Source organism: Lepidochelys kempii, chromosome 26 (genome assembly GCF_965140265.1).
Source record: "Lepidochelys kempii isolate rLepKem1 chromosome 26, rLepKem1.hap2, whole genome shotgun sequence".
NCBI lineage: Eukaryota > Metazoa > Chordata > Testudines > Cheloniidae > Lepidochelys > Lepidochelys kempii.
This window is the reverse complement of record NC_133281.1, coordinates 14,447,960-14,475,367: the sequence shown is the minus strand read 5'-3', so window position 1 is coordinate 14,475,367 and position 27,408 is coordinate 14,447,960. Positions and strand designations below refer to the sequence as shown.

The following is a 27,408-nucleotide window of genomic DNA, read 5'->3' as shown; positions in this document are numbered from 1 at the left end:
TTTCTTTTTTCATTTGAGGGTTGCTTGTCCATCGTCTTTTCCCAGCCAGAAGGATTGGCATAATTTGGAGAAGCAGCTTCATCTGCTGATTGAATTGTGTGATGATTTCCTTTCCCTACTTTCTAGGAGGAGGAAGCGTGATGAGGACAGGCATGATATCAACAAAATGAAGGGTTATACGCTGCTCTCTGAGGGCATTGACGAGATGGTGGGAATCATCTACAAACCCAAAACCAAGGAGACCCGGGAGACCTATGAGGTGCTGCTAAGTTTCATTCAGGCAGCCCTTGGGGACCAGGTAAGGATGTGCATGGACCTGTGTGGGTATCATTGCTCTAACTGCTTGTGATGTGAAGGCACATCAGCTGAGTGCAGTTGTCAGAACCCCTAGTGTGTGTGCGAGGCAAATAGCTGGCAGAGCTGTAGCTCAGATCAGACAATAAGCTGGTCTTTGGATCCTAGACAGCAAACGCTTCTGTTGCAAGCTAGTGAGATGTATAACAACTTGTGGGTGCTAAAGCTCTTCATCTGAGATACTAGACACATCCCCTGAGCTACCTGGAGTGACTGCCCTTACTGTAAGGTGGGATCTAACTTCTGAGCAGTGTCGTGGCCGTTGCTGTTTCTCATGTGCTGGCACAGTGCTGCAGTGTTTTCGGAGGGGAATGCTTCCAGATAATTTTTGTAGGCAGAAAGCTGGAAGCATTTAGTTCATAAATGTGAACCAGTCTTCTAGTTCAACAGCTGAGCAGTGGCAGTGCTTATCCCTGTCGGGAAATGCACAGTCAGGTATATGGAGTATCCCCCAAATCAGGTGTGTTGCAGCTGTTCTCATTTCTTCTGCAGCCACGTGACATTCTCTGTGGAGCAGCTGATGAGGTCTTGGCTGTATTGAAGAATGAGAAGCTGCGAGACAAAGAGAGGCGGAAGGAAATCGATTTGCTGTTAGGACAGACGGACGACACCCGCTACCATGTGCTGGTGAACTTGGGCAAGAAGATCACAGACTATGGTGGTGACAAGGAGATCCAGAACATGGGTAGGGATCACCCTCGAGCTTGTGCCTGGACTGCTCTCGTGTATTATCTCACAGAGCACAGTATACGGGTTGTCAGCATGTCGTGTTTCAATAGCTGGTGCACAAACGGGGCACAGTGACTGTATGCAGGGAGGCTAGAAAGTGTTTCAAACTGAGACGGGGCTTGAAAAATGTTTCTTTGGATATTGGTGGTAAATAGTTATTGCACTTGGAGACGAAGGGCTACACGCTAGCCTAAGCCAGAGACATCTGTGAATAATGTTGAGTCTTTTGACTCAAATCGAGTGGTATGTTCTCTGCTTAGCCTCTAGTGGGAACGTATCCGTGTTCTGGCCTTTCCCTGGGTGTGCTCTCCATGCTTTAGCTGGTGCTGATGCTCTTGCAAAACGAGGATAACTGGGTTGAGCTTGGTTGCACCCTTCTAACTCTGTCCCCCTTTGCAGATGATAACATTGATGAGACGTACGGCGTGAATGTGCAGTTTGAGTCTGATGAAGAGGTAAGTGATCAGACGCTTCTAAGGTGGTGGCTGAACTGTCACTCTTTGTGCTGCTGGTTGTGAACAGGGCTTGGGTACGCAGGGAGCTAGAGTTTGGATCAATCTCAGCCATGTTGGCCAGCAAGGCCGAGCCAGGCCGGAAGATTAGACCCTGCTTCCTGGCACTGGAAGGCTTTGTAAATTACTGTATTAAGCTGTACTGCCTTTCACAGAAATGTGTATGAATTCTGTGGCTTGGCCCATAGGCCACCTGCTTGGTTTTGATCAGCTATCAGACTTCCTGACCTCCTCACCAGTCCCTTTCAGATCGAAACTTGCTATCTCTCTGACTTCCTGTTTCCTGCAATGCCTTTTCTAAATGTGAGCCGCTTGGGGCTATTTAATGTACTTGCTCTTCTGTAACACTTTCCTGAGTGAGGGTCTGAAAAGAATTGCTTTGGCTGGTTCCTAAGGTGGAACAATGCAGGAACCTCTGAGTCATTGGTAGCGCTTATTTTTGAAGGTCTTGAGGTGGGAAAGGATTGAAACGACTTGTACACCCTAATGAGTTCAGCCTGAACAAGGGACCTGACACGGGGCTAGGATGGCATCTGTAAGGAACTGTCCCTCTTCCTGCTTTAGGCTATAGATGATTGTTGCATGGGGTCACAAAGATCTTCCCTCACTCCCATAATTTAGGGGTGCCCAACTGGCGTGGTGCATTATTTTTTCTACTGACTTAGGCTGCATCTGGTGTTGGCCACAACTGAAAGCAAGATGCCAGACTACAATAATAATGCTCACTTCTACTGAGCTTCCAGTACAAGGAGCACCATCCCTGATACGATGCTATCTTATAAATGGGGAGACTGAGGCATGGGATGACAGGACTTGCCCAAAGTCGTGTGATCTTCTGCCTTAACCACAGTATGATTTTTCTGCTGCTGGAGGAAGGACCAGTGCTGCCGGTTCTCGGTAGGGATGGCATTTCCAGTATTCCTGCCCAAGGTGTAGGGGGGAGCTAGAGAGCTTCTCCATGAGGTTTCCTTGGGAGAGAGCTATTAACAGGAGCTGTGTGTTCCAACAGGAAGGTGATGAGGACGTGTATGGTGAAGTACGGGATGAGGCGTCTGATGATGACATGGAAGGGGACGAAGCCGTTGTCCGCTGCACCCTCTCAGCCAATGTGAGTTCCCAGGGGGGAGGCGAAAGGCCACTTTCCTATCGCTGGAGGGTTGGCTTGAAGTTGGTGGCTGTATTAAAGCTTTGGGGACTTCATTCCTAATGGTGATAGCAGACACTAGTGTGACAGATCTAGTGGAGGGCTCCCGGCTGGACTTATAGACCAGATAGATTCTGGTCTACCCTGGTAAAACAGCTGGGGCTCTTTTGTTTATGCTTCTTCCCCTTTAGAGTCCAAGCAGGAAAAAGAACCAAGTTTTTTTTTTCTTGTCAGGGATTTTTATCCCCTTCTCCCCAGAGCCCTGCTAATGGGATGACTTCATGCGCAGGTCTCCTCTTCCTGGCCGGTGGTGAGAGTGTGATTAACAAAATCTTTGTTCTTTTGAGGTCTCACAATGACTTATTTGGTTTCAAAGCCTTCTCTTTGGGCAGGACCTAACGTTTTCTGTCGGAAACCGGTATTTGCACTGGAGAAGGCTTTCCCCCCCTTTGATGAGCTGCACAGTTACAGAGCCAAAACGAGTGCCCCTCTGGGACTGGAATAGCACAAGTGATTGCTGCTGCCAGGGCTTTGCTCATGTACATGATGGCCATGGGGGATGGGGCAATACTGGGTGTGCTTTTGGTTACCCAAAGGGCTGTCTGTGCCTTTCCTGGGGACTCAGTCCTGCGCGGGCGAAGGAAGGCCGTAAGGAGACACTGACTGTCTTTCAGCTGGTGGCGTCAGGGGAGCTGATGAGCTCCAAGAAGCGAGACTTGCATCCCCGAGACATTGATGCCTTTTGGCTTCAGCGGCAGCTGAGCCGCTTCTACGATGATGCCATTGTGTCCCAGAAGAAAGCAGATGAGGTGCTAGAGATCTTAAAGGTATGTGGCCAATTATCCTGCCTCTGGGTGGAGAAGGTTCCAGACTCAGGGCCTGCTTGGCTGGAAGACAGGAAGCTGCCTGGGCAGTTCTTTACAATTTGAACCTATTCTTCCATATTAAAATGTTAATACAACCAAACAGTTTGCTACTGTGCCTCTTTTCCCCTGAGGATACACCCACCCCGTCCCTCCTCTGCTGTGAGGACCGGGTTTAACGCATGGGCAGCCCTTCTCTTGGGTGACAGTTACTGCTTTTTCAGAAACATCTTTTGGGAGGCCAACTCTGGTGTGGTATTCCCCATGCTAACCATGGCCCTGCTCCTCACTCCCTTTGACTTCAGTTGGAATTAGGGTGCCCAGCACATCTCGGGTTCCAGCCCTTCATCTACAGTATTTATGAGGCTTAAAAGCCTGTAAACTGCACCAGCATAGATGACCCAGGTGTCCTGCCCATAGGGGCCTCTTTAGGAAGGTGGGAAGAGGTTGGTTAGACTCTTGCCAGTGTTGGTGAGATATCTGCTTAGAGTCTTGATTGTTACATGGGGGATCTCAGGTGTAAGTCTGGCGGGTAGCTGGTATTTGCTGTGCAGTTGGGCTGCACCTGCTATGCAGTGGGAGTTTGGGTCCCCTGCCCTCTCCCATGGCGAAGCAGGGCAACAGATCTAACCAGCTTCTTTCTGTCCCTTCTTTTCCCAGACTGCCGGCGATGACAGGGAGTGTGAAAACCAGCTTGTCCTGCTCCTGGGCTTTAACACCTTTGACTTCATTAAGGTGCTGAGGCAGCACCGAATGATGAGTGAGTACTGAGCACCTCGTTAACCTGGAGTGCTGTGACCCTGGTTCTTTGCCTGTGTTCTGCTCCGGTTGTGCTTGTAGCGGCCTTCTCTCACCCTCTTTCTCCCTCCAGTCCTGTACTGTACGCTGCTGGCTAGTGCACAAAGTGAAGCCGAGAAGGAGAGGATCATGGGGAAGATGGAATCTGATCCCGAGCTGTCAAAATTTCTGTATCAGCTGCATGAGACGGAGAAGGAAGATCTGATTCGGGTAAGAAGAGCGGAGAGAGGCCCATAAGGTCCTTGTTGCATCTGAGCTGACACCATTGCAGTAGCACTTTGCATGCATGTCACACACACATTTCACTGCGATCACTAAATTGAAAGGATGGGCGGGTGACGGCCTGCCTGGGTCACAGCATAGAGGTTTGATGTGATGATGGTTGTAGACTGACCATGCATCCTCTCTTCATATTAGCCAGATCCAGCTTTGGGTGCAGAGCATTGCGACTGCTTGTGTTACGGGGTCCTCTGAGATGAAACTCCCTTTGGAGCATGTCGGATCCGCTCATCAATAATTGGAAGGGGTTATGGAGGCTTTGAGCATGACCTCCTCTGTGCTCTGAGGGAGCTGAGATATCTAGACCAGGGTCTGATCCTGAGTCCTCTTCACTGTAGTGCTAAGCATGGCTTGTTAGCTCCCTGGGTCCGCTCCATGCTGCAGTTGTCCTTCTAATGAATGTTTCCTGTGCCTGGACCCGGCCTGTTCTTATGCCCGTCTGCACAGGGTCAGTTCCAGTATGTTCCCCTGGGGGACAGGTGATGTTTCTGGCCCTGGTGGTGGTGGTTTCCAGTGACCCATCAGTAGGTGGCTCTGGTTGAATGGATGGCTGTGCTTAGAGGGACTCCCAGCCTGTGGAGCTGCCTCACCAGTCAGCTATCGCAGTGGGGCAGTAGCAGGCGCTAGTGTGCGGAGTGGGGCACAGCAGCTGCTGTTCCCCACTGAGAGGTGTCTGCACAGTGTTTTAACCTGCCCTCTCTCTTTGCCATCCAGGAGGAACGCTCTCGCAGGGAACGTGTGCGCCAGTCCCGGATGGACACAGACCTGGAAACCATGGATCTGGATCAGGGTGGAGAGGTGTGTCCCTTAAGGCATCTGTTCTTTGGATGCTCGAGGAACTGCTAGATGAGGGGCTGAATGAGTGCAAGGGGGCTGTTAAATAGGGACAGGTGGGTGCAGAAGACACCCTGATCTAGCTGCCTGCGGGTGGGGTGTGAAAGGTTAAGCCCCTGATCTGCCTGGGAAAGCAGACTTGCAGGCTGGAGGGAGCAGTTGCCATGCTTCCCCTTCAAATCTGGGCCCCTCCCATTCTTTCTCTGATGCCCCTTCTGGTTTTTTCCAGGCGCTGGCCCCGCGCCAGGTGTTGGACCTGGAAGATCTGGTGTTTGCCCAGGGCAGCCATTTCATGGCCAACAAGCGTTGCCAGCTGCCTGACGGCTCGTTCCGCAGGCAGCGCAAAGGCTATGAGGAGGTGCATGTTCCTGCCCTGAAGCCAAAGCCCTTCGGCTCCGAAGAGGTAGGTGACTCTGTTCCCTTTCGGTCAGTGGTGGGCATGGTTGGATTACCCAGCGTCCCTTCTTCCCCACCCCCACAGAAACCCGCCAGCTTTGTGGCACTTCTTGTTTGCAGCGAGCAACTTAGGTGTTGAGGGAGCATCTCCACAACGCGCCCTGGGGCCAGCAGGACTTGGGCCCCTTCCGACACATGACCCTTAGGGAGCCTGAGTGTTAAGCTCTGCTTACCTGAGATTTCATGTGACCAAAAATGGCTCCTGATCCATTGGTTTCTAATGCCTGGGATGTGCACCTAGCATAGGTGCTGCTGTGCTGGGTCTGGGGGCGCTGTTGCTGCACCTCTGTCGGTTGCAAGCTGGTCTGCCGGACTGAGCAAATGAGCATGGGCCATAGTCATGGTTGGGTTCCAGTTCTGGCTGGATGAGTCACTTGGACTTCATCAGTTTTCCAAGCTGTAAAATGGAGACAACTCAAACCCATGTGGTGAGGAGTCATTGCTGGTTGTACAGGGTTATGGATTGTTGTGGTACATACTGCAATGGCTGCTTTGCAGTTGGGCTGCCCCACACTGGCAGTCGGAGCTCCCCTGTGAACTCTGACCCGCGGTGGGAACTGCCCGGTACACAAGAGGGTGCAGTCTGTGGGATCGGTAGTGTTGGCCCAAAGAGTTAGAATCCTCTATGCTAGTTGATTGCATTGCTGGTCACTGCCCAGAGTGATGGGTGAGATTGCAGATCAACAGTTGGAGCCCCCAGACCAAATGCTTTGGTCTAATGGGCCCCATCTGATCTCTTACTGCCTGCTGGGACTGCTATGCACAAAGCATATCCCAGCCACACTGAGAGAGACAAAGAAGCTAACTGCCATTCCCCAAGGGGTCTCTCTTATAGACCACAGAGTGCCCTGCTTGCTGCACAATAGAGGGCCTGATCTTTGATGTTAATTATGTTTCACCTTTTCAGCAACTGGTTTCTGTGGACAAACTGCCCAAATATGCCCAAGCTGGGTTTGAGGGGTTCAAAACACTGAACCGGATTCAGAGCAAACTCTACCGTGCTGCGCTTGAGACTGATGAGAACCTGCTACTCTGTGCTCCCACGGTAAGGATCCGGGCAAGCTATCTCCTGTCCCATGAGGCCACCTCATAGATATTCAGAGCCTCCAGCCCCACCTGTTTAGCACAGACTTTGAGTTGTAGCCCAACTCTCTTAGAACATAAGAACGGCCACTGGGTCAGACCAAATGTCCATCTAGCCCAGTGTCCTGTCTTCCGACAGTGGCCAATACCAGGTGCCCCAGAGGGAATGAACAGAACAAGGAATCATCAAGTGATCCATCCACTGTCTCCCAATCCCAGCTTCTGGCAAACAGAGGCTCGGGACACCATCCCTGCCCATCCAGGCTAATAGCCATTGGTGGACCTGTCCTCCATGAACGTACCTAGTTCTTTTTTGAACCCTGTTATAGTCTTGGCCTTCACAACATCCTCTGGCAAAGAGTTCCACAGGTTGACTGTGTGTTGTGTGAAGAAAGACTTCCTTTTGTTTGTTTTAAACTACTCCCTATTAATTTCATTTGGTGACCCCTAGTTCTTGTGTTATGAGAAGGAGTAAATACACTTCCTTATTTACTTTCTCCACACCAGTCATGATTTTATAGACCTCTATAATATCCCCCCTTAGTCGTCTCTTTTCCAAGCTGAAAAGTTCCAGTCTTATTAATCTCTCCTCATACGGAAGCCATTCCATACCCCTAATCATTTTTGTTGCCCTTTTCTGAACCTTTTCCAATTCCAGTATATCTCTTTTGAGATGGGGTGACCACATCTGCACACAGTATTCAAGATGTGGGCGTACCATGGATTTATATAGAGGCAACATATTTTCTGTCTTCTTATCTATCCCTTTCTTAATGATTCCCAACATTCTGTTTTCTTTTTTGACGGCTGCTGCACATTGAGTGGATGTTTCCAGAGAACTCTCCACAATGACTCCAAGATCTCTCTCTTGAGTGATAACAGCTAATTTAGACCCCATCATTTTATATGTATAGTTGGGATTATGTTTTCCAATGTGCATTACTTTGCGTTTATCAACATTGAATTTCATCTGCCATTTTGTTGCCCAGTCACCCAGTTTTGAGAGATCCTTTTGTAGCTCTTCACAGTCTACTTTGGACTTTGGAACTATCTTGAGTAGTTTTACGTCATCTTAGCGGGGGGACTGGCTCATTCTTAGAGGGGAATCTGTCTTTGGCTTCTGTGAGGAGGCTGTGGATTTGATGGGGCTGATTCAGTGTATGTACCAGGGTGTAATCCAGACCGGTGGAGGGCTGTGTTATCCCCTGTCCTGCAACCTTGGGTGCCTTACAATGCCTTGCTGCTGTAGCTCCTTCTTGGCTGCTCATCAACAGCCTTCCAGCATGCAAGCCACAGCCTGACTCTCACCAGCCTTGGTTATATTGCAGGGTGACCCCAACACTCCCCCAGTCCTAGAGTTTCCACTAGAAATGTATGTCCTGTGCTTCCCAGCGCTCTCCTGGTTAGTACAAATATATTAAATATGTAGTTTTTTTAAAGGAATCATATGGCGGCTTCTTCTGTCAAAGTTATTCAGATAGTTTAACTTAAAACACACTGGATTAGCTAAAACAGTAAAACAAGTTTATTTAATACAAAGAGGTAAATTTTAAGTGAGTACAAATAATGAGGCATAAAAGTCAGAAATGGTTACAAGAAAAATAAAGGCAAGATATTTACTAATACCTAACTTAACAAACCAGATTAGATTCAAGCAAAGTTTCTTACCATGCGCTCCGGCAGATTACTGACCAAACCCTCCCCCATAGTCCAACGCCTGCTTCCCTTGTCTCTTCAGGCTCAGTGAATGTGATAGGGAGGGAGAGGGGGGTGTCTGCGGGGTCTCTCCTTGTCATTTCAGTCCCTCTCTTGGAAAACCATTTCCAGCTGAGACAGGAGCCAAAGTGTCTAGTGGAGGGATGTTCCCTGCTGTCTCTCCCCCCCCCCCCCCCCACTGGTTGAACTTCCTTTGTCTTCCCTTCCTGCTTGATGACAGTTTCCTGCTTAAATGCAAATTAAGCAGAGCACATCTCCTTTGTTTAGGACAGACCTGTTTGTCAATGTCTTTTTGGGCAGGGCTTTGGGGTTTGGAACGTGTGTTGTGAACGCCTTTCAGGGGAATCTTATAACTTTCTTATAACTTCACATATTATGTTGCACACACGTTTTACCAGGCCAATACTGATTAACAAATTATGAGGTTTTTTTTTTAAATTGATACCTTACAAGGCGCAGTTTATACAGAGATTATTACAACGGTGTGTAGGGTGTGACTACAGAGATGTATTCTGTCTCCCAGGGTGCGGGGAAGACCAATGTCGCTCTGATGTGCATGCTACGCGAGATCGGGAAGCACATCAACATGGATGGAACCATCAACGTGGACGACTTCAAGATCATCTACATTGCCCCTATGAGGTCTCTGGTGCAGGAGATGGTGGGCAGCTTTGGGAAGGTAATGGAATGACTCCGGTCTAGTCCTGCGGGGGAGGGGGAGTGGAGCAAGGACTTGGAGCTTTGCCCCTGTGAGGTCTGTACTCAGAAGGGCCCCAGCTCAGCTCTAGCATTAAAGGGTATCAAGCCTTGGGAGGAGAGGGTATTGTGCCTGGTATTCCCTGTTCCCTTGGGCCTGATGCCTCCATTCCAAGCTTTGTGATTCAGCACCATAGAGGAAGAATCTGTGTCTTGCTTAATGCCATGGTGCGGAAAACCCTATTTGTAGTCTTGGGAGAGGTATGCAATTATGCATGCGATTTTCCCAAAGCTGCTGCTTAGGCCCTTTCATTTTGCGGTCTCCTCACATGCGCTGGGCTCTCATCCAGCCTAACCATACTTGGTTTTTCCTAGCGCCTGGCCACTTATGGCATCAATGTGGCCGAGCTGACTGGAGACCATCAGTTGTGTAAGGAAGAAATCAATGCTACCCAGATCATCGTCTGCACCCCCGAGAAGTGGGACATCATCACTCGCAAGGGAGGGGAGCGCACCTATACCCAGCTGGTGCGCCTCATTATCCTGGTGAGTAGCAGTAATGTCTCCCCAAGTGCCCTGAAAGATGGTGACGCTGGCTGTGACTGCACTTCGAGAAGTGCCTCGTGGCACCTCAGCAGCAGGGGTTATGTCAGGGTCTCTGCGGTCTCTGAGGAGGCCATAATTGATGTGAGACTTCATCTGGGAGTGGTGGATGGGTGGGTGTTTAAACCTATGCAAGCCCAGCCATGCAGTTCCAGCAGGGAATACGAATGAACCAGACATGCAGCAAAGAAGTGAGTCAAGCCTTTCCCCTTGGAAGTCAACCTCTTCCCACCACTTTTTTCCTCTAGGATGAGATCCACCTACTGCATGACGACCGGGGCCCTGTCTTGGAGTCCTTGGTCGCTAGAGCCATCCGCAACATTGAGATGACCCAGGAGGATGTGAGGCTTGTTGGCCTGAGTGCCACTCTCCCAAACTATGAGGATGTAGCTACGTTCCTGAGAGTGGACCCTGTCAAAGGCTTATTCTACTTTGATAACAGGTGCGGGAAAGGTTGGGAAGGGCCTTTTATAATCCAGTTGGGGAAGCAGCCAGGATCTTTGGTGAGATCTTTATGGGGAGGTGGTTTAAAAAGTAATCGTAAATAAGTTGGTGGTGCCAGGGTTTCATTGGGCATCCAGCCTGGTTTAACTGGCCACGGGATGAGCTTGTGGCTTCTAGGGAGATCCGTTTAGACTCTGTAGGTCCAGGATCGCATCCCTGAAATGCACCCTAGGGGTGTTTTCCTGAGGTGGTGTGACTACTCGTTATACTTAACCTTAAGATTTTGTTATGGTTATTTTTAGGGAAAGTCAGGGACAGGTCACAGGCAACAAACAAAAATTTACAGAAGCTTGTGACCTGTCCCTGACTTCCTAAAAATAACTGACAAAATGGGTGGTTTGGGCTCCAGGGTCCCTCAGGAGCCGGCAACGGCTTGGAGTTTCTGGGCCCACGGTTGGGAGCTGCGGGGTCCTCCAGCCAGCTGACAGCTGCAGCCCCACCGCCCCAGGACTGAAGTGGAAAATGTCATGGAGGTCTCTGGAAGTCACGGATTCCGTGACATAATCTTAGCCTTAGTTATATTCATACCTGGGTTCAGAACATAAGCTTGGAGGTGAAGAAAAGGGATTCTCCACCCCAATCTGCTGCAGAAGCTTTTTGGGGTAAGCTTTGAATGGCTCTGAGGTGGCTTGCAAAGTTTCATCCATATCTGAGGACGTGCCTCCAGGGAATGGACTCAAGTGACCGTTGAATACTGCTGCCATAGAACTAAAACAAGGAGGCAGTGCTTGGCCAGAACGTGACTCACTGAACCTTTGTGTTGGGCTAGAACAGGAGGGTATTTAGCATGGAGTCTCTGTGAAGGGGCTATATTGAAGCTTGCAAAGGGATCTGCACGGTAATTCTTGAATAGAAACCATCTGATCTGTGGCAGAAATCCATAGCGTGGAGGTGCCATTCCAGCCAGTTCATGCTACCTGCTTCTCATTGCAGCTTTCGCCCAGTGCCCCTGGAGCAGACTTATGTGGGAATCACAGAGAAGAAAGCAATCAAGCGCTTCCAGATCATGAATGAGATTGTCTACGAGAAGATTATGGAGCATGCTGGGAAGAACCAGGTAGGCCTGACGTTCTGCTGGTGTTTTACTTGCTGGTGCATTTAAGCCTCTTGGTTATGGTGCACTGGTGATAAGCTTTTTCTCTTTACATTTGTCCCGTGGGTTCTGCTCCCAGCTCCAGAACTGCTGCACTCTCTGTCTGTGGATAGAAGTGTAGATCTGTGCTGGCTACTAGCAGCTGAGGCAGGGATATGTACCCCCAAACTGCTATTTCTCCCCCTGCTGACCATCCAGCATGAGCACTTCCGTTCTTCCCACGTGGCTGTGCCTCACCCCAACCTCTCTGGTCAGAGTTGGCTGGAGCTCCCTCCTGAGCCAGCTCACTGAGCCCACAGTCCCTTCCAGAGCCAAGCGTCTCTCCTCTTCCAGCATTAAACGGTTTTCTCTTGTGGTGCTCCCATTACCAGGCCAGCAGCTCCAGCCCAGACCTGCTGCATCAGCACCATGCCCCAGTGTGTCTTCTAGGCCATGCTTTTGCGCCATAGTCACCTCGCTTTCCTGAGCACAGGGAATGGGCTGGGGGAGAACTCTTGCCAGCTGCAGCTGCCATGGCCTCCCCCGCGCGCCGATAACAGTGCTGTGTGGTACGTTTGACAGGTGCTGGTGTTCGTTCACTCCAGGAAGGAGACAGGGAAGACAGCTCGAGCCATCAGGGACATGTGTCTGGAGAAAGATACACTGGGCCTCTTCCTTCGCGAGGGCTCAGCCTCTACAGAGGTCCTGAGGACAGAAGCTGAGCAGTGCAAGGTATCTGCCTATAGCCTGGCCGGTGTGGTGTGACAGCCTAACAGACTTGGGGGGGACAAAAATACTGCGGCTCACGTCATAAGCTTGCCACGTTTCCCTAGAATCGAGGTTTCTCTCCCTCTTGTCTCTACACTCACTCACAGCATTCAACCAAAATCTTCTCAGTAGGAACAGTGGGACCTGTGTCCTTGTTCCCTGTGGGGGTGCTGGTTTCATGGCAGCGTGAGAGACCAGCGCTTGTTAATGCTCAGGAGCTCAGGCTCAGAGGAATCCCTTCCCTGGTTTGCCCTCCAGGATTTGTCCTGGCCTGCGGTGTGAACTGTGGAGTCGCTCTCTAAAGAGTCTGACTGTAATTAGTTGTCCCTTTGCTGCAGAATCTAGAGCTGAAGGACCTATTGCCATACGGCTTTGCTATTCACCATGCTGGGATGAGCAGAGTAGACCGAACGCTGGTGGAGGATCTGTTTGCTGACAAGCACATTCAGGTGAGTGTGATTATTGCTCCCAGCGGAGCATGTGTGTTCAGCTCAGGCCGGGATCGTCCCTGTGAGACACGTGCGCACTGCTTTAAGTGATGGCTGCTTCAGCATGTGTTGGGATGCTCCACCCGGAGACTAGAAGTGCAAGTCTGTTGATTGTCATGTCTTAATGAAGCTAGGACTCACTGTGAGACTCGAGGCACACAGACAGGGTTCTCTCTGGTCACAGGTCTAGGCTCCAACCCAGGTAGCGAATGGGTCAGTGAACAGGGGCATGGCTAGGATAGGGGAAGGAAGCCTTTCCTCTAAGCTTAGATGGGTATCCATGCTCTCGGATATCCCTTTAGCTGGCGCTCTCACCAGCAGCCTGTGGGCTTCCACCTTGGTTACTGTAATGGAGGATCATTTAGGACTAGTTCCTGACTTTAACGAACCTCTGTGACTACTTCTGCTTCAGCCACGGCGGTGGGGGCTGGAGCTGGCAGATTTTTGTTTATTGCCTGCGACCTGTCTGTGACTTTGATCTGAACCGTATTCATGTCCTGGTACTCCGTTTCTCCCTGTGGCGTGATGCGTGAGTGATGCAGTTGTGGTAGTTAGCCCTGCCTGCTGCCCGCAAGGATGCAGTGGCTTTGTAGGGAAGATGTCCTGTTGTGGGAAGAGCAGGGTTCTGCTGAGCACAGGATAACATTGTCCCTTTACCCCCACTTTGTAAAGAACTTTGGGGGCAGTGAGACTGAGGTCCTATTTTACAGCTGGAGAATCTAAGGGCTGGAAAGGGTAATTGCCCTTAGACTTGTGACTTCTCTGGGGCAGGGAGAGTATTTGCCCTGGGTTGGGGCAGTGTCCAGCACAATGGAGTCCTGGCCCATGACATGGGCTCCTCGGTGCTACTGCAGTATAAATAAGAGGGAATGCTGTGATAGATGGCAACACATGCCTTACGATATCCTGAATGAACTTCCCTGGGAGCTTGTCTACATTAGGAACACTCCAGGGGCCCAGTTGTAGTGCTTCAGTGTAGACAATACCACCACCTCTGGGAGAGGTTCTCCCATCGCGGTACTTAACCCACCTCCTCAAAGGCTAGCTAGGCCAGCAGAAGAATTCTTCCATCCGCCTCGTGCTGTCTTCACCGGGGGTTAGCTCAGCGTGGCTGAGTCTCACAGGAGTGTAGATTCTTCAAGAAAACCCATTGTCTACGAATGACCTACTCCTGGACACTCCAGCTCAAAGACCCCTGAACGGTATAAAGTGGGGGACTAACTCTGTCTGGGTGTGCTTGTTCTGAGCTGAAGCTGTGATGAACTGGTAACCCCACGGAATCCCTCGGGTGGGGGCTGAAGGACTGCTCCTGCCAGAATTCATGTGCGGGTTGAGATGAACCCTGGTAAGCTTAGTACCATGTGTGTGGGTTCTTTGATCATGTTTCTCTGGAGTGCTTTTCATTTGAAGAGTAAAGTAGGCTTGCACAGGAAGTGCTGTGTGGTACCTTTTTACCGGCTCTGAAGAGAAAGCCGGTGCCCTTGTCAGTATCTCTGCTGGGACGCTGAGGCAGGGAGCTGTGGAGTCTGGAAGTACCTGGTCAGAATGAAGAGAGTTGCGGGTCTCCACGCAGAAAGGCAGTGCTGGGGAGCTGGAAACCTCCAGGGTGCTCTTGGCTGGACTGTGGAAGGGGCATATCAGTTCAGTTGCTCAGAACTGTGACCGGCCTGACTCACCCAAGGTCAGGCAGCCCGTGGCAGATCTGGGGATAGGCCTCAAGTCTCCCAGGCTGGGGTCCTCTCCACTGAGCTCTGGGTGCGTGGAAGGAGACTTTCTGGCACACTGGTCCTGTTGGAGCAAGAGCCAGTATCTGCTGGGGTTTCCTGTGGGAACGAGCGAGCGAACCAGCCCCGCTGTGTTTCTGCTCCAGGTTCTGGTCTCCACAGCGACGCTGGCCTGGGGTGTGAACCTTCCCGCGCACACGGTCATCATCAAAGGGACACAGGTGTACAGCCCGGAGAAGGGCCGCTGGACGGAGCTGGGTGCTCTGGACATCCTGCAGGTAAAGTCCTAGTGGTAAAGCTGCTCTGACCATCCCGAGCAGGTTCCTCTCCTATTGGAATCTGCCTCCTGAGTCCTCCCATGTGATCAGCCACAGCTGCCACCGCTTCCCATAGCTAAGGGTCCGTGTTGGTCATGGAGGTCACGGATTCCGTGACTTTTGATCTCCGTGCCTGCTTCAGTGGCCGGGGCACGTAGCCCGGGAGCCACCTGAGAAGCTCGGACAGCCCCTGCACCAGGCACGCTGGCTGCTGCTGGGGCAGTATTGGGCTCCCCTGCCCCCCAGTAGCAGGAGTTTGGGTGTGGGGGTGCTCAGGGTTGGGGATTGGGATGCAGGGTGGTGCTTTCCTGGGGGGGGCTCCCCAGAAGGGCAACAGCAACCCCCCTCCCTCAGCTCCTAGCTCCATGTGCTGCCTCCGCTCGCAGGCACCACCCCTGCAGCTCTCATTGGCCAATGGGAGCTGCAGAACCAGGGCTTGGGGCAGAGCGACAGGTTGCTGCTTCCCTAGGAGCTAGGTAGGGAGCCTGCCCGTGGCACCCCCCGAGCTGTCCTCCCAAGGTGCCCCCCTTTCTCCCCCCTCCCCCCCCCCCCCCCCCAAAAAAAAAAATTGTAGTCGGGTGTATAGTAAAAATCATGGACAGGTCACAGATTGTGAATTTTTATCCATGATTTTTACTAAAAAAGTACCTGTGACTAAAACGTAGCCTCCCCCATAGCCAACCACCCCCGGCTGGACTGTCTTGACTGTTTGAGCTGAACCCCAGAATAAGTGTGCTGGTAGGAGTGAGGACAGAAGAATGACCCCCCCGCACCATGTACACCTCCCGCTCTGTCGTGGGTAGCTGAGCACTGACTGGCTTGTGGCACTGCAGTTAGGGAAATGTTTTGCTGTTGGCTAGGCTGAAAGCTCTTCTCTGCATCTAATTAAGCCTTTTATTTATCCTAGATGCTTGGCCGTGCTGGGAGACCCCAGTACGACACAAAGGGCGAGGGGATCCTCATCACGTCGCACGGAGAGCTGCAGTATTACCTTTCCCTACTCAACCAGCAGCTCCCTATCGAGAGTCAGATGGTGTCGAAGCTGCCAGATATGCTGAATGCAGAGGTGGTGCTGGGGAATGTCCAGAACGCAAAGGTGGGAGTCTGGTTGCGTCATCCCTCCCACCCCCCAATTGCACCTTTGTATTGAAATGTTCACAACACACCTGAACCCTGGGCCTGGCGGAGAGAAGGGTGTCCTGTCTTCTGTGAACCATTCCTGGTGGCTTGCTGGACAGACTGCTCGGAAAGGCACAGAACACACTGGCCTGCCCTGGACAATCTCTTGCATCTCCATGTGCCTTCTAGTACTGTCGATAGGGGTAGCAGAAAACCCAGCCCCATCACTGAAAAGGGCATGGTGCTTGATATAGATGTGCAGATTGTAAAAGGGATGGAGCACACATTCAATCCAGCATAGGACTGGGGTTTGTGTGTAAATCGAAATCATCTGTAAGTGAAGCATTTTGGCTATTTCATGACCTTTGGCTTCCAGTTGGTGCCTGAGCTGGGGAGAGAATAGTGTCCTGAGGCAGCGAGTGAAATGATTTTTGCTCCCTGGTCCAGGATAGGCGCTTAGAAAAATGTATTCGCCCTGAAGGCATTTACATTAAACTGTGATCTGTCCGTTTCTGGATCGCCGCTTCGTCTTCACAGTATTCCCCTGCTTATGGCTAGCTTTCTTGGCTGGAATCTCTTTACATTGCAGCGTGGTTTTGCTGGCCAGGGTGTCTGAGATGAGCACTCTCTGGCACGTGAATGTGGGGCGCCCAGCTCTGAGGATAGGGAGCGTTTATTTTGCACTTTGATGGTTCTGCAGATAATGGCCTCTAACCCTAAGACAGGAGGAGTGCAGGAAAGTGGCTTGTACTCAGGAGGGTGCAGGTTAAGGTCAGTTATGACAGTCTGCCAGGGGTAGGAGCTGCCTCTTCTCCGCTTCCAGTTTTTTCTAGTTCTGATGTTTCATGAGGCCTCAGACTTTAAAACTGCCCCCCCAGTTACTTGATCTAGGCAGGGTCACATCATGGTAAGTTTTGGGCCTTGAACCAATGGTCTCCATAACTTCCTGCTTCAGGGACAGTAGTGTGCCCACTCAGCTGAAATATCCCTGGTTCTCGGTGTCTGTCTGTAGGATGCAGTGAACTGGCTGGGCTACGCCTACCTGTACATCCGAATGCTGCGCTCCCCATCGCTCTATGGGCTCTCTCACGATGACCTGAAGGGAGACCCCTTGCTGGACCAGCGCCGGCTGGATTTGGTTCACACTGCAGCACTGATGCTAGACAAGAACAATCTTGTGAAGTACGATAAGAAGACGGGGAACTTCCAGGTGAGGCAGGGGAAGGGTGGGGACTCACTGAAGCCAGATGGGGAGAAGGGTGTGAGCTGCCTCCTAAAGGTGGCTATAGATCAGCCACAGCGGGTGTTTGGGGAGCATAGCGGCTGCTGCCTTCCAGCCTGGAGCTCTAGGGAGTCACTGATCTGAAGAGACGGAAGGGGTGGGTTGAAGTAGCTCCAAATGTCGGTATCCTCATGCACGCTGCTGCCTCCTTGTTGAGCAAATTGCCATCGCGGCCTGGGTTTCCTCTGCTTTGGAGATGGAAGTAGAGAGGCTGGGGCTGAGGGAGGGATCTGTGTCCCTGACAAGATTAATGTTCTCCCTGATGGATTCCTGGCTCCTCAGGGACTCTGCTCCACATGTCAGGAGCCTTTGTGCTTGCCAGCTTCATTACGCATCTTCCAGCGAGCTCCAGGCCGCTCCTTTCTGCCTGGCTCAGCCCCCTGATCAGCCAGAGGGTCTCACTCCACCACCACAAACTGGAGTTACTCCTTCCTCCCTCCCTCCCTCCTCCAGGTGACTGAGCTGGGCCGCATTGCCAGCCACTACTACATCACCAACGAGACTGTGCAAACCTACAACCAGCTCCTGAAGCCCACCTTGAGTGAAATCGAGCTTTTCCGGGTCTTCTCCCTGTCCTCTGAGTTCAAGAACATCACTGTGCGGGAGGTATGGCTCGGGGGCTGGCCGGGAGGGTGCATGCTGATGCAGGAGAGGTGCTCCCAGGATCTTCTCTCCTGTACCCTGGAGGAGTGCCAGGTTGTTGTTTCCCTGGTTCAGAGGGATTGTATGCGATAACCCAAGCTGGCTTCACCTCCCACCCCTTCTCTCCCTGCAGGAAGAGAAGCTGGAGCTCCAGAAGCTGCTGGAGCGAGTCCCAATTCCAGTGAAGGAGAGCATTGAGGAGCCCAGTGCCAAGGTGAGCCGCCCCTCTGCCCGCCCTCCTTGGCTCTGTGTGAGAGGAGAGCACTGTGGCACTGAACCACTCCCTGCTTCTGTTCTGTGGTTTAGGGAATGTTTGATCCTGTTGCCCTGCCTCCCTTCCCTTTGTGCAGTGTCCTGGACAGGAGCATGGGTTGCTTGAAAACAGAGCCACACACAGACAGATGCTTCAAGAATGATTGGGCTGATTGGGTCAGGCTGGACTACTTTCCTGCACTGGGGGGTGGGAAGGAACTCAGTAACTCCCCCAGTACTGTTGCGAGCCCTGACCAGCTAGGAGCTCTTCCTTCCCTCCCACCCCTCTTCCCCAAAGATGGGAGGCTCTCAGCTGATACCCCGTTAAGGCTTTGCTCTAACTCCTGTTCTTGCCGTCTGTAGATCAATGTGCTCCTGCAGGCCTTTATCTCCCAGCTGAAGCTGGAAGGGTTTGCTCTGATGGCAGACATGGTGTACGTCACCCAGGTGAGTAGGAACTTCCGTGGGTAGATAATCGGCCACTGTCTCGGAATGACCCTCTCTCTGCCCCAGTGCCCTTATTTGCAAGGTGGGGATAATGCCTGCTCCTCGGGGGCTGGGAGGGTTAATTGCTTTGATGGTTAAGAGGGCTGTGAATTTGTAAGGGGGGCTAATTCCTGTCAGCTGGGTGGTGGCCCTCTTCGAACTCGCCATGCTCTGCTCATTAATAAATGAATACATGAAAATTACTGCAGGCGAAAGCTAATTTATTTTGGAGAGACGCGACCTCCAGGTCTTAACTCTGCAACAGATCTTGAATCTGAAATATTGACAGATTAAGTAACCTTAACACATACCAAGTTGCTGGCTATAGATGGCCCAAGGATTGCCGGTCGTGTGGCTGGATGGTGGAGTTGGTGGGCAGGAGGAGCCGTTTCTCAGATTGGGGTAGGAGCAGGGCAGTTAGTTGTGAACTGGAAATCCCCAAAGCCTGGTCCCCCAGTGGCTGTTAAGCACACTGATCCCCAGGACTCTGACAGCTTTCTTGTGTCCCTGGCAGTCTGCTGGGCGGCTGATGCGTGCGATCTTTGAGATTGTCCTGAACCGGGGCTGGGCACAGCTCACCGACAAGACTCTGAACCTCTGCAAGATGATTGACAAGCGGATGTAAGTGACGGCTCCGTGGCGCTCTGATTTCTGACGTGCCGCAGGCTTACCGCCTGTAACCAGGCCAGGTGTCTGATCTGCCCTGGGGGCACCGCTGACCTCCCGGTGCTCTGACCAGAGAGGCTGGTGGCAAGTGGGAGGATCGTGAGTGCAGGAACATTGACGGGAACCATACTGAGTTCTCTACAGACCAGCGAGTGATGAGGGACGAGAGAGTAACCTTAATTCCTGGGACAGCCTGGATGCCGGCTGCCCTCTGTGCAGTTGGCATGGATGCACCTGCAGAGATTGTCTCTCAGCCAGAGAAAGTGGTGTCTAGTGTGTCGTATCCCGGGGCTCTTGGAGCCTGAATTCCGCGTCCCATGAATGTGGACGTGCTGTCGGGGGGCTCTGATTGTAGGGAATGGAGGAGCACAGTCTCTGGGCTCATGGGAATGACGGCCGTACCCGAGTAGGGGGGAAACATGAGCTGTGGTGGGGTATGGGTGCTTGTAATGGCACAGTTGAAACGGCTGGCGTCTTTCCCGGTGGGGGGACGTACGCGCACGCCTATCCCGATGGCGCTGGCTATCCCCTTGCTAACTCCGGCGCCCCGCTCGCCCCCATAGGTGGCAGTCCATGTGTCCCCTGCGCCAGTTCAGGAAACTGCCTGAGGAGGTGGTGAAGAAAATCGAGAAGAAGAACTTCCCATTTGAACGTCTCTATGACCTGAACCACAATGAAATCGGTATGGGAAGGGGGGCGTCTGTACCAAGGGGGTCCCTGCATTCGAGCCACTCACCGCTTTCATCGCTCTCCCTTTGCTTTTCCCCACGGGCAGGGCAGCTCTGGAGAAGGCAGTGGGAGGGTGGCTTTTGCTTGCCAGCTCCATATCCTCCCAGAGCAAAGGATGTCAGGGGAGTGTGACAGAGGGCAGCTCGCCTACTTCCCAGGTCACCCGTGTGGTCAGATGTTGGCTGCGGGTGTGTTCTCTCCGGCCAGACAGCAGGCTCAGTTACACTGCCCAGTAAGCGCAGACTCCGTTCGTAGGGAAGGAACTTGGACAGGTTGATTATCGACGAAGCTCAGCATTGGGGCCTTATACTTCAGTGCGTGTATTCCCCTGACAGTGGACACAGCACAGTTAGCGGGACTTTCCACTATCCCCTCGGCTGGCCGAAGACACTCCTTGTGAGACCCTGCTTTATACGCCGAGACAAACCAGTTCCGTACCGCCTCTCTGGCGTATCTGAGTGCCACCCATCACCTTGTACCTGTTGGTTTACTCAGAACAGCTCTGTCCTTCATGCTGTCATCCTGACCTAACCTTTAAGATAGGTTAGCATGTTCCTGTTATCTCAGGGGAATGTGTTAGTATCGGGGTGTTCTGGTACCCCCCTTTTGGAATGTGTTTGCGTGTGGCTTCTTGTACCTAGCACTGCTCGGGAATGGGTGTTTCTGCAATAGCAGCCCTGTGCTTGCCAGATTCTGTGAGCAGGACCTGCCTCTTGCTCACAACTTAACTTTGCTTTAGAGCAGCTAAGCTTTGACCCCTACTTTAGCTCAGGCCTTTGATACAAGACCTTACGTCTCAGGCCTTCTTTCTACTACAACCTACCCCTAGGTTCTGTCTCTGTTAGGTCATTGCCAGGCTTCTGTGTCCTTAGCCTTTCCCTGGGACCAGATGGATGCACTTGTTGCTGGATCTTATACATCGACTGTAAAGCTCCTCAGGGCACCGAACAGCCTTTTGTTTGTACAGTGCCTAGCACATTGGGGGCTGGATGAGGCCCCATTGGTGCTACCACAATACATATAACATCCAGGGAATGGGTTTGGCCTGAGGGCATTGCTGTGGGAACGGGTGCCCTCGGATCACGATGCTCCCGATGTGAAACAGCTGCTTCTCCTTGAGGATGCCCTTGAATTGGAGAAGCACTGAGCTTGTGGGTCCATCTGCTTGCCTGTTCTCTTCCCCCCAGGGCTGCCCGTAACATTTGTGTCCTGCATTACAGGGGAGCTCATTCGGATGCCGAAGATGGGCAAGACGATCCACAAGTACGTTCATCTGTTCCCAAAGCTGGAGCTGTCTGTCCATCTCCAGCCTATCACCAGGTCCACCCTGAAAGTGGAGCTGACCATCACCCCGGACTTCCAGTGGGATGAGAAGGTGAGAGATGCCCCCAGAGACACGCAGTCCTGGCTGACCAGGTCACAGGGAGGGCGGCAGCTTGATGGCAGATTGGAAAACCATCCATTTAGCTGGAGAGAAGGTTAAGGGGTGACTTCATCACAGCCGATAAGTCCCTACCTGGGGAAGGAAGATTTAATACGGCTCTGCTTTGGGAATTGTGGGGCCGGTCTCTGGCCTGTGCTATCCAGAGGCTCAGACTGGCAGAGCACAATGGTCCCTTCTGGCCTGGGAATCTGTGAACATCCAGGTGTGCGGTGGGACGGCACCTGGGGAGCAATGTTGCTCTGGAAGAGCTCTAGCTGCGGGTGTGTGGGCAGGGGCATGTGTGGCAAAGCTTGTCTGTGGCTGGCCTCCCCAGCGCAGGGCGGGTCAGAACGGGCGAGATCTGGGTTCTGTGCTGCAAAGCTTGCTGCTGTCTTGTCCAGGTGCACGGCTCGTCTGAAGCCTTCTGGATCCTGGTGGAGGATGTGGACAGTGAAGTGATTCTGCACCACGAGTACTTCCTGCTGAAAGCCAAGTATGCCCAGGACGAGCATCTCATCACCTTCTTCGTGCCGGTATTCGAGCCGCTGCCCCCGCAGTACTTCATCCGGGTGGTCTCAGACCGTTGGCTCTGTGAGTCTCCACCTGCCCGCCAGGCTGGGGTGTCTTTGTGCTGTATTGCAGGGGCTCGGAGGTGCTGGAGCAGAGCCTTGCCCAAGCTGCAGTGGGGGAGATGCTTTGCCAGCCAAGCAGTGGGGGCAGGTGGCCTCTGGAAGGATCTTTTTATAAGGGAATTTGAACCTTCCCCCAAGGCCCACTGAACTGCACGTGGAACGGGTGGGACGCCTGGAGCTGTGAGCAAGCAGCAAAACCAACGCTGGCTCATGCCCTTGGGACAGAGCAGATACCTGCCTCAGTCACTGGCTGGGGAGACCTGCTGCTGTGCATTGTGGGAGGAGAGAGAGTCAGGCCCAGGTTGGACAGTGGTGGTGATTTGCTGGTGTGAGTGGCAGCTGAGATCAGTCTGTAGCAAAGGATAGCTTGTCGTGGGGGACAGGGGAGGAATGGGCAGGTGATCACCCCTCCCAGTTTGAAGCAGATGTATTTGCTTTGTGGGAGAAGTTCAGTGCTGGAAGCTGGTATTTCCCCTTGCTAGCAAGGCATTGCAACACCCGGGCACTTTCTGAGGATCTCCCATTGCTGCAGTGATCCCCGACAGTCCCTGGCCCCTACCCCATGGCTCCTGGGTGCTCAGACTCTCCGGTATGTCTGACACCGCTATGGCTGATTCTCTGTACAAACTGTTCTGATTCTCTTTCCTTTCCAGCCTGTGAGACGCAGCTGCCTGTGTCCTTCAGGCACCTGATTCTCCCCGAGAAATACCCCCCGCCCACAGAGCTCCTGGACCTGCAGCCGCTGCCCGTGTCCGCTCTGCGTAACAGTGCCTTTGAGAGCCTCTACCAGGACAAGTTCCCCTTCTTCAACCCCATCCAGACCCAAGGTGGGTACAGCTCCCACCCCACACTGCTCCCTGGGTTGCTGAGAAGCAGGTGGCTCCGCTCCATGGGGTGGGGGTGAATGATCCTCCACATTAGATATCCTGCCTTCTCTCCCTGCCCTGTGCCTTGGGAAAGAGCAGGCTGCTGGGGTCTGAACAACCTTGGTTTGCCAGAAAGGCTTGACAGAGGCCCCACTGTGATAATCAAAGGCCAAGACCGTACTTTTCACTTCCCAAATGCTGCACCTGGGTAACAGGGATGTCCGGAGCTACAGTAGCTAATGCTCCGGGCAGTAGTGGGAGGGATTGTTTCAGCCTCTAACGACTGCGGTGGGGATAAGAACATGAGAACGGCCGTACTGGGTGAGACCAAAGGTCCATCTCGCCCAGTGTCCTGTCGTCTGACGGTGACCAATGCCAGGTGCCCCAGAGGGAATGAACAGAACAGGGAATCATCAAGTGATCCATCCCCTGTCACCCATTCCCAGCTTCTGACAAACAGAGGCTAGGGACCCCATCCCTGCCCATCCTGGCTAATAGCTGTTGATGGACCCATCCGCCATGAATTTACCTAGTTCTTTTTTGAACTCTGTTACAGTCTTGGTGTTCACAACATCCTCTAGCAATGAGTTCCACAGGTTGACCGTGTTGTGTGAAGAAATACTTCCTTTTGTTTGTTTTAAACCTGCTGCCTATTGTCATTTGGTGACCCCTAGTTCTTGTGTTATGTGGAGTAAATAACACCTCCTTATATACTTTCTCCACACCAGTCATGATGTTCTAGAGCTCTGTCATAACCCCCCTTAGTCCCAGTCTGGTTAATCTCTCCTCATACGGAACCTGTTCCATCCCCCTAATCAGTTTTGTTGCCCTTTTCTGAACCTTTTCCAGTTCCAATATGTCCTTTTTTGAGGTGGGGCAACCACATCTGCATGCACTATTCAAGATGTGGGCGTCCTATGGTGGAGCAGGGAGAGAATCTAAGCTACAAGCCCTTGTGTCAGAGGCTTGAGCTAGAGCAGTGGGCAGTCTCTGCTGATATAAAGCAAAGTTAGCAAGAGTCAGGCTCTGCCTGCGAGCAAGTTCACAGACTCTGGCAAGCACAGGGCTGATCTTGCAGAAAGACATATTCCTAAGACGTGCTGGGCACAGAGCACGCATGCAAACACCGCCCGGTATCAAATGGTACCAGAACATCCCGATATCAAGGACGGTACAAAAACATTCCCCAAAGATAACAGGAACATTGCCTAAAGATAAGGTCAGGATGACAGTACGCAATAAAGATGTTTTAGTCAAACCAACATGTTCAAGGAGACGGGTAATAACTAGCCACATCAGGCGGCAGTAACTAACTATGTCAGGGGGCAGCACTAACTTGTTTGTATCAGGGTATAAAGATGTATCTCAGGGAGTATCTTTGTCCAGCCGAGTGAGGAATGGAAAGTCCCGCCATTCACTGAGCCGTGTCCATTGTCACGGGCATACATGTCTTAGTATCCTCATAAAGTCTTCCAGGGCCTATTACCGTGCTTTGTCAACAATAAACCTGGCCTGGCGCCTTTGTCCCTTAATGGATCCTGTGGTCATTGGGCGGTTCGCTTAAGGCTGTCTGCGCAGAGCTGGGGCAGCACAAAGGGAGAACACACACGCAGCCAAACCTCTCACAACACATGGATTTTTATATTTTCTGTCTTATCTATCCCTTGCCTAACGATTCCCAACATTCTGTTACGTTTTTTGACGGCTGCTTCACATTGAGTGGATGTTTTTGAAGAGCTACCCACAAGGACTCCAAGATCTCTTTCTTGCGTGGCAATGGCTAATTTAGACCCTATCATTTTGTATGTATAATTGGGATGATGTTTTCCATTGTGCATTACTTTGCATTTATTAGCATTGAATTTCTTCTGCCATTTTGTTGCCCAGTCACCCAGTTTTGAGAGATCCTTGTGTAGCTCTTCGCAGTCTGCCTGGGCCTTAACTATCTTGAGTAGTTTTGTGTCATCTCCACCTCACTGTCTACCCCTTTTTCCAGATCATTTATGAATATGTTGAATAGGACTGGTCCCTGTACAGACCCCTGGGGGACACCACTATTTACCTCTCTCCATTCCATAATATACCCATGGGGGCAGATTACCCCACATCTGCCTGGTGGCGGAGATCCTTACACCTTCTTCTGAAGCAACTAGTGTTGTCCTGTTTAGGAGAGAGCCTGTGTTCTGATCTTAAAATGCTTCCCAGTGCCTGCCAAGTCAACCTGGAAAGAGTCTGCATTGTAATGCTCCTCCTGTGAGGAATTCCTGTTAGGTGTTTAGAAGTACTGCCCTACTAGCGTGCCTTGGCCTGGAGGGGCCTCCTCTGGGGTGATGGTGTGAGTCTGTCTGCCAGGGCTTTGGCCTGCCAGCAAGGAGGCCAGGGTAATGGGAACCTTGTCCTAGCTGCACTGGGTTGAAATCCCCAGACCTCCTCCAGGCAGTGTGGCTGGCGTTGGCTTTGGCTCAATGGTACTGCGGCAATTTGGCTACCTGGGGTAACCAAGTGTTCTGTCTCTTTCCAGTGTTTAACACCGTCTATAACAGCGACGACAATGTGTTCGTGGGCGCCCCCACAGGGAGCGGAAAGACCATCTGTGCCGAGTTCGCCATCCTAAGGATGCTGCTGCAGAACTCGGAGGGGCGTTGTGTCTATATCACCCCCATGGAGGCCCTTGCTGAGCAGGTGAGTCCCCACGGCCCTGTCTCCTGGGCGTGGGTTGGATTCCTCCTCCAGCCCGTGTGCTGGGAACTCCCAGGTCCTCAGGAGGTGGTGTGTGGGGTCTCTGTCTCTCTGTTCATAAGAACGGCCATACTGGGTCAGACCAAAGGTCCATCCAGCCCAGTATCCTGTCTACCGACAGTGGCCAATGACAGGTGCCCCAGAGGGAGTGAACCTAACAGGTAATGATCAAGTGATCTCTCTCCTGCCATCCATCTCCACCCTCTGACAAACAGAGGCTAGGGACACCATTCCTTACCCATCCTGGCTAATAGCCATTAATGGACTTAACCTCCATGAATTTATCCAGTTCTCTTTTAAACCCTATTATAGTCCTAGCCTTGACAACCTCCTCAGGCAAGGAGTTCCACAGGTTGACTGTGCGCTGAGTGAAGAAGAATTTCCTTTTATTTGTTTTAAATCTGCTACACATTAATTTCATTTGGTGGCCCCATAATATTATGGGAACAAATAAATAACTTTTCCTTATTCACTTTCTCCACACCACTCATGATTTGATAGACCTCGATCGTGTCACCCTTAGTCTCCTCTTTTCCAAGCTGAAAAGTCCTAGCCTCTTTAATCTCTCCTCATGTGGGACCCCTTCAAAACCCCTAATCATTTTAGTTGCCCTTTTCTGATGCCAGTATATCTTTTTTGAGATGAGGGGACCACATCTGCACGCAGTATTCAAGCTGTGGGCGTACCATGGATTTATATAAGGGCAATAAGATATTCTCCGTCTTATTCTCTAGCCCTTTTTTAACGATTCCTAACATCCCGTTTGCTTTTTTGACTGCCGCCACACACTGTGCGGCCGTCTTCAGAGAACTATCCACGATGACGCCAAGATCTTTCTCCTGATTAGTTGTAGCTAAATTAGCCCCCATCATTCTGTATGTATAGTTGGGGTTATTTTTTCCATTGTGCATTACTGTACATTTATCCACATTAAATGTCTTTTGCCATTTCGTTGCCCAATCACTTAGTTTTGTGAGATCTTTTTGAAGTTCTTCACGGTCTGCTTTGGTCTTAATTATCTTGAACAGTTTAGTATCATCTGCAAACTTTGCCACCTCGCTGTTTACCCCTTTCTCCAGATCATTTATGAATGGGTTGAACAGGTTTGGTCCTAGGACTGACCTTTGGGGAACACCACTAGTTACCCCTCTCCATTCTGAAAATGTACCATTCATTCCTACCCTTTGTTCCCTGTCTTTTAACCAGTTCTCAATCCATGACAGGATCTTTCCTCTTATCCCATGACAACTTAATTTCCCTGCTTGTACTCTGCTGTCTTGCCCCCTCCCTGCTTCCCCGCAAATGTCCCTGTGACCCGGGGAGTACAAGGAAACTCCAGGGCAATCCCAGCCAAGAGCTCTGGCCCAGGGTTAACGGCAGTACCTGCTGTGCCCTGGCAGGTCTTCCTCGACTGGTACGAGAAGTTCCAGGAGCGGCTCAGTAAGAAAGTGGTCTTGTTGACGGGGGAGACCAGCACAGATCTCAAGCTGCTGGGCAAGGGCAACATCATCGTCAGCACCCCCGAGAAGTGGGACATCCTGTCCCGGCGCTGGAAGCAACGCAAGAACGTCCAGAATGTCAACCTCTTCATCGTGGACGAAGTGCACCTCATCGGGGGCGAGAATGGGGTAG

At 51.7% G+C, this 27,408-nt stretch overlaps 1 protein-coding gene across 1 annotated transcript in view; it reads left to right on the top strand.

Annotated features, from left to right (window-relative positions):
- SNRNP200 (small nuclear ribonucleoprotein U5 subunit 200) overlaps window positions 1–27,408 on the top strand; it is a 38,259-nt gene that overhangs the window by 3,479 nt on the left and 7,372 nt on the right. The window contains exons 3-31 of the mRNA XM_073325223.1: window positions 127–298; window positions 847–1,039; window positions 1,483–1,538; window positions 2,605–2,703; window positions 3,414–3,566; window positions 4,263–4,362; window positions 4,474–4,610; window positions 5,394–5,477; window positions 5,743–5,916; window positions 6,877–7,014; window positions 9,292–9,447; window positions 9,840–10,010; window positions 10,316–10,509; window positions 11,505–11,628; window positions 12,226–12,375; window positions 12,750–12,860; window positions 14,770–14,901; window positions 15,848–16,036; window positions 17,072–17,269; window positions 17,795–17,947; window positions 18,117–18,197; window positions 18,599–18,682; window positions 19,236–19,342; window positions 19,951–20,069; window positions 21,337–21,491; window positions 21,941–22,130; window positions 22,825–22,998; window positions 25,559–25,719; window positions 27,177–27,404. Coding sequence (XP_073181324.1) covers window positions 127–298; window positions 847–1,039; window positions 1,483–1,538; window positions 2,605–2,703; window positions 3,414–3,566; window positions 4,263–4,362; window positions 4,474–4,610; window positions 5,394–5,477; window positions 5,743–5,916; window positions 6,877–7,014; window positions 9,292–9,447; window positions 9,840–10,010; window positions 10,316–10,509; window positions 11,505–11,628; window positions 12,226–12,375; window positions 12,750–12,860; window positions 14,770–14,901; window positions 15,848–16,036; window positions 17,072–17,269; window positions 17,795–17,947; window positions 18,117–18,197; window positions 18,599–18,682; window positions 19,236–19,342; window positions 19,951–20,069; window positions 21,337–21,491; window positions 21,941–22,130; window positions 22,825–22,998; window positions 25,559–25,719; window positions 27,177–27,404 — 4,183 coding nt within the window. The remainder of the gene's footprint in view (window positions 1–126; window positions 299–846; window positions 1,040–1,482; window positions 1,539–2,604; window positions 2,704–3,413; window positions 3,567–4,262; window positions 4,363–4,473; window positions 4,611–5,393; window positions 5,478–5,742; window positions 5,917–6,876; window positions 7,015–9,291; window positions 9,448–9,839; window positions 10,011–10,315; window positions 10,510–11,504; window positions 11,629–12,225; window positions 12,376–12,749; window positions 12,861–14,769; window positions 14,902–15,847; window positions 16,037–17,071; window positions 17,270–17,794; window positions 17,948–18,116; window positions 18,198–18,598; window positions 18,683–19,235; window positions 19,343–19,950; window positions 20,070–21,336; window positions 21,492–21,940; window positions 22,131–22,824; window positions 22,999–25,558; window positions 25,720–27,176; window positions 27,405–27,408) is intronic.